Source organism: Lathyrus oleraceus, chromosome 6 (assembly GCF_024323335.1).
Source record: "Lathyrus oleraceus cultivar Zhongwan6 chromosome 6, CAAS_Psat_ZW6_1.0, whole genome shotgun sequence".
Lineage (NCBI taxonomy): Eukaryota > Viridiplantae > Streptophyta > Magnoliopsida > Fabales > Fabaceae > Lathyrus > Lathyrus oleraceus.
In genome coordinates this window covers 280933425-280943324 of record NC_066584.1, presented here as the reverse complement: position 1 = coordinate 280943324, position 9900 = coordinate 280933425, and the positions used below count along the sequence as shown (strand labels likewise).

The window sequence follows — 9900 nt, the reverse complement described above, 5'->3', positions numbered from 1 at the left end:
CTTCTGAACTAGCGAACATGCTTCTTTCAACGATACGACACAATAATGTGTGTCCATACATATTAATGCAACAACAATAATAATTCTTACAACCCCCCTTCTGACCATAAACAACATGCATTGACATACAATAGTAATTCTCCATTCTGAGTTACTATCCACTAATAATATTAACAATACTCGCCATCAATACATAATTAATCACCACCTAATCATGAATTTCATAACAATACGAGTCATATTCACATCATATAGCATCACCAAACAACATAACCACATCGAATACACATTCACACCGCACTTAATCATGTTAAATTATCTTAACATCAATTCATATTAATTCTTTCATTTGCATCCATTAATCATTTGTTTGTTATCCTTAACTAGTGCATAACAAGTAAAACTATTAATTTTCACAAATTCTAGCACCCATCTAGCCTCTTAATAGTCATATGCATTAGCTTTCCAACGCTCAAACCGCACCTCATTTGGATTTATGAAACTAAAGTTATGGAAAAAACAATCGGATAAAATAATAGGTTTCAACTCAACAATTTTTCAAAATTCCATTAGCATCAATCGATTGGCATCTGGGTGCAATCGATTGACATTAGTCCTCATTACATTATGTCTTTCAAATTTTTCACGTTTTGGCTAAGAGCAATCGATTGATTGAGAGAATTAATCGATTGACATGGTTCAATTTTTCATGCATGCAATCGATTGACACGGAATATCAATCGATTGACATCGGTCAAATTCCCAGTGCTTCACACGTTAAATTCATCTTCCCCATTCCATATCTCTCATACAACAAACTAACTCTCATTATAACATTCAAACACACTGTATCATGAATTTAACAGTATATGATAATCTCATCACAATTAAACATGTTATAACACATAGATTAAATCATGAATTTAACAATTGGACACACAAATTATTCATCACTTTCATCAAGTTCATGTTTATGTTCAAAGCTTCAAGATTTCAACAATGACATAAAATCACATACACATAAACAGAATAATACACACACGAATTCAGTCATGAAAATTTGGTAATCACACATTTAATCATGAATTTTCAGGTCAACACATAACAATAACAATTCATAAAAATTGCACACAATCCCTAAAGAGAATAAGGATCTCTCTCATCTAACCTTTCATGTCAAACATCCATATATAAGCCCTTTCTCCCCCTTACCTCAGATTTTCATCAAAATTCTGAATTAGGTTGATTGTTTGTTCTTCTTTCTTCAAGCCTTAGCCTCCTTTTTTCTCCCAACAGCTTCAACTTTACGTATCATTTTTTCTCAAGGCTCCACTAACTTTTCTATTTATCTCTAAACCTAATTTATGTGTGGTTAATTAAACTTAGGCCCAACTCTTTTTAAAATGTTCACCACTTCCCTCATTTCCTCTTAATTCTTATTTTCCACCAAAAAAACCTCTTTTTTCTATTTTATTTTAATTAATTAAAAACAATTATCATTTCTAATTATTTTAGTCATTATATCCACCCACCAATACTCTCACCACACAACACCACACCCCACGTACACATATAACTCAAAATATATTTAATTAAAAGCACATCACATACCAATTAATTAAATGAAACGCGAATAATTTGATTAAATAAATTAATCAAATTTTTGGGTGTTACAGGAGCTACCAAGATCTATCAAGACGCACATCATATCCCAACTATCATGTTGCATAGTCGTGAGGGTTGATGTCAAGGGCATCCTCCTCGGAGAAGATGATGTTAACCTCTGTTTTCCCTCGGATGCTTCTGGGAAAGTCATGGGTTATTACATTTGATGCAAACATTTGCCTTGTGTATTTCCTTCGAGGGGATCTGGAGTTTCCTCCACCGGCGAAATCTCCGACAATGGTGTTTGTGTTGTAAGCTAGTGTTTTGTCGGCCTTCTTCGTAGGGAAGATGAAGGAAGTTAGAATAGGAGTGTGGCCCATGTTAGTTTTATCGGGGCGTCATGGTGGGCGCCGTTGTACTGGTCAAAATGTACATGTGTGTGTGTTCCTCCTACAAGGACGGGGTGACTCAGAGGCCTTAGTGGTGTCTAGGATTTTCTTGGAAAGGATAACCACTCACTCAGTCAATAGTGGACCGTTGAATCCCTAATTTCGAGATGATACCTCCCCTTGAGCGATATGTCATCATCACCTTTTCTTGAACGTCCTATAATCATCACCCTATTATGACCCTTTTACAAATATAACACTACAATAATATGGTAAAAACACTACTACATAGGGGTGGTAGGTATAGCTAGGGTGGAAGACAAAATCTCAAAAAATACGAGTATTTGATGAAAAACTAAAATAAAGGGATGTATTCAATTAAGATTTTAAATGATATTAAAAGATTTTTTTGTGAAAAAATATTGTGATATTTAATTTAAAAAATTATATAATATAAAAATCTTAAAATATACAATTAGAATAGTCTAATTTTGTATGAACATTTTTGGCAATTTAAAAAAAATCTAAAGGTATTAAAAAATATTCAAATTTTGAAAAAGTATCGTCGAAATATGTTTTTTTCCTAAAAATTATTATTTCTCTTATATTTTATATATCTCATATTTCCTTGTAGCTCACTTAATTTATTTCTTTTATATATTTGTATTTTCATCTTTTCATGTTTCTTATCATCTTTCATTTCTCATTATCTCTCATGTCTCTCTCCTTTCAATATTCAAGAGATAAATATAGTAAAAAATTATTGAAAATTGTGTCTTAAATTTAATACGACTTTATAATTAATATTTTTATTGTTTTTTCAATACAAATTTTTTATTTATGGATTTTTTAACATGTGCCCTTATGGCACAAATTAGCATTACCCTTATATTTATGATATAAATTAATAAATTAAATATAATAAGAATAATGCTAACATGTGCCCTAAGAGCACATGTTAAAAAATCCATATATAGAAAATTCGTATTGAATAAAACAATAAAAATATTAATTATAAAATTGTATTAAATTTAAGACACAATTTCTAATAATTTTTTACTATATTTATCTCTTAAATTATGCCTTTGAGGCATAAATTAGCATTACCCTAAATATAAAGTAGAAAATACTCAATTGAAATTGATGCACATGTTATTAATATACTAATAAACAAATGACTTTCATTGCGGGACAAAGAATATGTAAAGTTGTAGCTTTAATGAAGATTTTAGAGGTGTATTCTACCTCATTTAGATGGTTAGTCTTTTGTAATTTCTTTTTAAAAGGACTAGATATAACATATTTGATCGGTTAATAAAGTTAACTTTCTCAAGAACAATGATCATTCATTAAAGATGGGCTCCATTTGCAAAACCAGACAAAAGTACCTACTTTTACTTCAACTGTTAGTGCCGCCAAATTTACAAAACAGCCATACTCGTATATCATAACATAAAAAAGGCACAAAAAAGATAACGAAGCCATTCGGTAGAACGCTACTACCTATACAATGTGAGCTTAATTCTAGATCTAAGACTAAATAAAACTTCAATAAATAAAAAGACTAAATGAGAGATCAGCTTCACGATAAATCATCCTATGAGAATAGCATTTTGAGGTCTTGAATCCTGGAAGTCCGAACCTCGTCATCAGTGAGTGCACCAGATATCATCTTCTGTTTCTTGGCTTGCACTTGTTGCAAACGATCTTCCACTGTGTTCTATTCACAATAAAGACTATGTCGATTAGTCAACAAAACATGTTTGGTATGCTTTTGAGGGCATGTGACCCCAAAAAAGGATGCGGGAGATTGCTTATGGAAAACGTGATCAAAGGGAGAAAATTGCTTTTTTTATACAATTTCACAAGCTAAAGATACTCAAAATATAAAATAATGAAAAATGAATGAAATTTGGCTGCTCAATTGCAAAGTCAAGATAAGCAGCATAAATAATCAAAGGGGACACCCATCCATGTCTGCTGTTAGGAAAACTAGTAAAATATGTGATCTAACGTTTAATTAACATGTTCAATTAGGGAACATTTGACCCATGATTTGGATGTCGGTGACATGTCTTATAGGAAAACTAGTCAAATACATGAACTAATGCTTAATCAACATGTTTCACCCAGGAAAATTTGACTCATGATTAAGATGTTGGTGATATGGTTGTTTGGTTTTGAGCATGTGCATGTGTATTAGGATTATTGCATGTGCCAACAGTTCTTACAAAGTTGGGAAACTGAATTAGCTAACCTTGACAATGAATCTTCTTACAGTAACCCTTCGCTTTTGCCCAATACGATGAATCCTCATTATCGCTTGCTCCTCAACTGCAGGATTCCACCATGGATCCTGCATTTTCATTACAAAAAACACACAAAATTACAGATCCATATCACAGCCACAAGTTGCCTATTAGGTAAAAGGCTATACATACCATTAAGAAAACATTTGAGGCTGCAGTCAAGTTTAAGCCCACGCCACCAGCTTTTAGTGACATTAGCAAAACCTAAAACAGAACAATGGGGAAAAAGTAAAAAGATCAACTCGGGTGATGTTAAAGTTCATTGAAAACAATAAACAGTTCTATTTTGATTTAACTTACCCTTTTCTCTTTTGTGTTGTTAAATTCTTTCAGAACTTTTTCCCTCTGCTTCTGAGTCAATTTTCCATCAAATCTTAAAAATCCTATCCCTCTCCTCCTCAATGGATTTTCCAATAGATCAAAAAATGAAGTCCATTGACTAAAAACAATACTTTTTTCATCAGAATATTTCTGAATATGTTCTAAGAAATCAAACAGCCTTGAAACTTTTGAAGACTCCGTCAAATTGTTCTCAGTATCAACCTTGAATGGGCTTTCTGATGGAAGTACAATAAGATCATTTTTCTTGAGTGATTGACGACAGATTGGACACTTGCCACCCATTGAGGTACCCCAGCAATTGAATAGGCATTCTCTACAAAACTGATGTGCACATGGTGTAAAAACAGGATCTTCAGGTGATTCCAAACATATAGAGCATTCTACAGTTTCACCCTTTTGAATATGACCCAAAACCTCATCAATGTATCCATGAGATTGGATAGAATGGGAAGAAGAAATAGAATTCTGTAGGAATCTACTAGCAAGTTTGTTCAATTTTGCATTTTGATGTGTATCACTTTCGCAGCACATATCAGATGATTCAGTATGAGAATTGAGGAATTTTCTTGCAAGTCTGCTCAAGTCTGCATACTTTGCAGGATCACTTCCGCTGCACACATTGCAAATCTTTTTATTATTAATAGAGGAATTAGGAATGGGAAGAACAATTTAATTTGTCTGCCACACCCACCTCATGACCAAAAATGGATGGTTGCAGCAACGTCTTAACTGCATTAGTAGGTCAAGGATATTTGCATAGTGGTTAAGAACCTTCCCTTGTGCAATATATTGCTCAAATTGGACCTGTTTGAATTGAATGAAACAGTTTACACTCAAACACAAATAGTTAACTCCTGAAACCCAGCAATTGAGGGTAGCACAAGTTTCTAGTAAAAGCAACATTAGAGGGAAATTACAGTTTCCAAAACTACCACTTTATGAAAAGATGACAATTGTGAAACAAGTTTCTGTTCAAAGATTTACAGATAGCAGCAAGCTATGGACAACTTACTTTAGATCTCAGGAAGAGAGCATCATAGAAGTCCCGTTCAGATTCTGACTGTTCACACTCAATCAATTGAATATCAGTTGGTGGCAAGACAAGTATAGGCCTGAAAAAACATAAGCATAATTGATATCTATCATTATAAATTAAGAAATTCACTAATGCATATTGAAAGAGACAATTCACATGAAGTAAGAATGACTACCTTCCTTCTTTATCCTTTGTTTCCTTGGTTCTTCTTAACATCAAGGTCCTCAAAATTCCCTTGACCAATTTCAGGGCTCTTTGATCACCCTGCTCATAGGGCTTTTGAATCAACTTAGTCCACCTATATTACAAAGCAGATTAACAAATGAAAAATAGTAGTCTTCAAATGATTTTTATTCCAAAACATTGATCAATTTACACTAGCTACAAGATAGCCTAATATTTGACATACCACTGCCAGCTGCACCAAGGTTCAACGCGCAGGAAAGACAAGAGACTGAATAGATCCTCCAAACTATTCTGGAACAGAGAACATCATAATTTCAGAAAGAGATTCTTGACAACACACTCTTTTGCTTAATAACTATGAGCTCATTATATGGGAGGAGTACTTTTCTACTAGCAATTCTATAAATTACACATAATGTTTCTCAATAATTAACCTGAAGCGGTGTTCCAGTTAGACACCAGCGGCAGTGTGAGGACAGGGCAATAGTAGCCTGGGCAACCTGACTTTTATGGGCTTTAATATGGTGAGCTTCGTCTAGTACCACTCTGAACCATTGGACCCTGTGGTAGATGCTATTCTCTCCATCCTGGTTTCAAAGAATCAGGGAATCCAAAATGAGGAGGTACACTATTTAAATTGATGAAAATAAAATACAAAGAAACATTTCCTTACACTTTTATATGAAGCTGATAGGACACCATATGTTGTCAAGACAACATCGTACTCTAACAACAAATCAACATTATCAGTTCTACCCCCACCATAATGAACAAATATGGATATGCTGCCTGATTTTGAATGTGTTTCAAGCTCGTCCTGGATATTGTAAACCATTGTAAATTGCCTTTCACATAAATATTGAGATATATATAAAAGAACAACCATGCTTTTTTAATTGGCTTAAATATAAAAGAACAACCATGCTTTTTTAATTGGCTTAATTAGAGAGGATTCTCACCTTCCACTGACCCAATAATGCCATGGGACAAACAATCAGAGTGCCACCCTCTACATTGTTAATATTCCTCCTCTTAGTTGAGAAAATGTTGTCATATAGGCTCTCTGCATTACTGTCTTCTGACTTCACCCTGCCTGGATTACTTAGAATCAAAGCAATTGTCATAACAGTCTTTCCAAGTCCCATTGCATCCGCCAGAATCTACAATAAACAAACACAACTGCAATAAGACAAACAGTTCAAAGTGCATGTTGCATGTGGTATTTCAAAATTGATGGCTTCAAACAAACTCACTCCTCCTCTTGCTCTCTGTGTTGCTTGTGGAAATTTCTTTGCCGCCTCCCCGGTAAATATGTTCACATAAATTGTGCTTCTGATTAAAAGTATGTCAGGTTAAAATGTATACTGATATTGAGGTAAAAGCTACGTTTCGTTTGAGGAATCATGTACTATTAGTACTTACCCATTGCATATATTGTAGGCTGACCAGCAAGGATGTAGATTTCTATCAGCATTTTCATCATCAGCTCCGTTCTCAATTTCTGTCATCCAATACAGAGCTTGACTCTGGTAAGGCTTTAGACTACACATCAGGGTTGTTGGTGCTTTCTTCTCCTAAAGATACATAAGACATAAATGGGTTGGCCACAGACACACAAGAGAGAGAAGTTGAAGACTATCAATTGAAATTGGAACACAATTTATACACCTCTAAGTCAAAGACTTCAGCAGCTCCAACAAGTTTATTCAAAGCTGACTCTGAAAGAGCTTGTTCGTTCTTATTTGGCTCAGGAAGTGGCTCACTGATGCCTTTTCTTCGCTTATTAACAGGCAAAACTGAAGCTTCGTCTGAATCAAGCTAGTAATATAAACAGAAAATTTAGGCATCTAGCATGCACTCACAACAAAAACAACATTCAATTCAATTTAAACTATAATATCATGAAAGCTCTATAAAAGTGGGGAAAGAATGAAAATAGTTGAACATACTTTAAGAATCCGCTTCCGAGCCTTCATTTCCTCTGGGGTGAAATCAGCCTAGTTAAAAATAACAAAAGCGCATTACAAATGCAACACTAACAAACAAACAAACAAAAAATAGTGATTCAATACCTTCCTATATGGCTCAATCTCTAGCATGTTTAACAGTGTAAGGAGGGGGTAAGCAGCAGAGTTAATGTGGCCACAGGCCTCTAGCCTCCAAGAGGTATCAACAGACTCCAAGAATACAGATTGATGAACATAAAAACTGTCCATAAATCAAACCAATGGGTTCATCCACCAATAAACTCAACATCATATTCAAATGAAATAGCCAAGTTACAAGCACAAAACTAATTAAAAGGGAAAGCTTTCATCAACATCATTTAAACTAAACTAAACTAACATAAGGAAACAAGAAGTTACCCATACCTCACTAACAACATTATTTCTTGCATCATTTCCAATTTATATGGTGTGGCAATGCATCGGCCTCGAACCCTAACATTTCCAGATTGCACAAGAGGCATGACAGATTTTGCCCATTCCATTGGCAGCCTCCCAACCTAAAGTGTTAAATACAACAACATAACCAAAATATATGACATTTGATTCCTTCTCACAAAAGCATCAAATCAAGCAACATTGCATTTTAATAACAAAACAATACAGGGAAATTACACACAATAAAATATTTCAAATAGTAAGCCTTGCAATCAATTGATATTATTATTACCACTCCGGAACGTTTTGTTGAGACGCGAACAATCCATTGGAACTTGTAAGAGGTATTTGGGTCAGGGAAATTGAAATAAACAATCTCATTATCCACCAATCTCCTTAGTCCTCTAGCTGTGGAAGTAGCAACCTCAATCTTCCTTCCAAGCAATGACCACCCAGGTTCAACAGGAAACTCACCATCCTCAAGATTCGGAATCTTCTTCTCTTCCACTGCATCTTTCTTCACCACCTTCAAAACATTAACTTCGTCATTAACAGCGGCTTCTTTCCCTTTCACTACCTTCAACACCTCCAAATCATTAATATCTACTTCCTTCTCCTTGGAAGCTTCTTCATTTGATTGAATCCGCGTTGCTTCATTAATCGGATCAGCGATGATGGATTCCTGTGTTTCACAAATCACATTGACATTGACAGCTTCTTCCTCAGTTTGAATAGGTAGTTCAACTTCCGTTGACTTCAGCGATTCATCTACGAATCCAGTCTTAACCGATTCCTGAGTCTCATAAACCACATCAACATCGGCACTCTCCGTATTCTTTGGAATCGTTGATTCAACTTCCATTGATTTCATCGATTCGTCAACAGTGACAACTTGTGTGTTCGTAGCCTTTAGAAAATCGTCAAACGGGAGCATTGAACGCCGCTCCACGGAAGGTTTGACATCTTCTTCTTGAGGCTCGTCGTTCACCTTGATCATCGGGGTTTTGCATGCTTCGAACTCGTCGGAGTTAGGGTTCAGAGTAGGCGGCGTGGCAAGAACACGAGCGCCGCCATTGCTGGTTAGGGCGCGGACAACGGTGAGTGGCTGAGCGACGAGAACTGGATTTCCGTTTCTAAAAACGACATTGTCGTTTTCCATTGTTCTGAAAACTTTCTCTTCTTTTCGAGACCGTTCCGTCATGGATATACAGAAATATCAGAAAATAACTTAACGAAGGGAAAAACAAAACTAGAAAATCTTAAAGAGAACTGAAAGTGAAAATCACGAAGAAAGTGACGTGAGTTTATAAAAAGTGAAAAGAAGCGCGCCTTTTACATTGTGAGAATGGCGCGAAATGGGTTTGTTTTTTAAGCGCTACGTTTTTTGATTTCGCTGTTTTCGTAACTGTAATAATTAGTAGTAGTAATTACTAATTAGTAATGTAAATTTCCCTCCAATAATTTACATTATTAGTTTTAAAATGAAATAATTTTGATTTAATACAAAATCCCTGTGATGCTATCCCAATCCAATCTTGCTTCACATGCTATGTAATAATTTTACAGTGATATTTGTTCTTAGCTAGTTTTACATTAACCTCCAATAAAAATAGTGTAAACGATTTGCATCTTAAATGCATAATGTTTAA

General features: G+C 34.8%; 1 protein-coding gene across 2 annotated transcripts; it reads right to left on the bottom strand.

Moving 5' to 3' along the window:
- Window positions 1-3309: 3309 nt before the first annotated feature.
- LOC127096754 (DNA repair protein RAD5B) lies at window positions 3310-9585 on the bottom strand. Of its 2 annotated transcripts, none has more exons than XM_051035307.1 (18): window positions 8544-9585; window positions 8240-8373; window positions 7940-8075; window positions 7817-7864; window positions 7536-7685; window positions 7290-7441; window positions 7121-7196; window positions 6827-7027; window positions 6541-6684; window positions 6302-6454; window positions 6091-6158; window positions 5857-5979; window positions 5658-5757; window positions 5337-5449; window positions 4604-5255; window positions 4436-4507; window positions 4252-4350; window positions 3310-3714 (listed from the first exon to the last, which is right to left on the bottom strand). In XM_051035307.1, the coding sequence occupies exons 1-18, from the start codon at window positions 9450-9452 to the stop codon at window positions 3592-3594; spliced, it is 3453 nt and encodes a 1150-aa protein (XP_050891264.1). In that variant the 5' UTR covers window positions 9453-9585; the 3' UTR covers window positions 3310-3591. The 2 variants fall into 2 exon arrangements, with proteins under 2 accessions (XP_050891264.1, XP_050891263.1); XM_051035306.1 differs by having other exon boundaries at window positions 7121-7199; window positions 8544-9582.
- Between the last annotated feature and the right edge of the window lie 315 nt (window positions 9586-9900).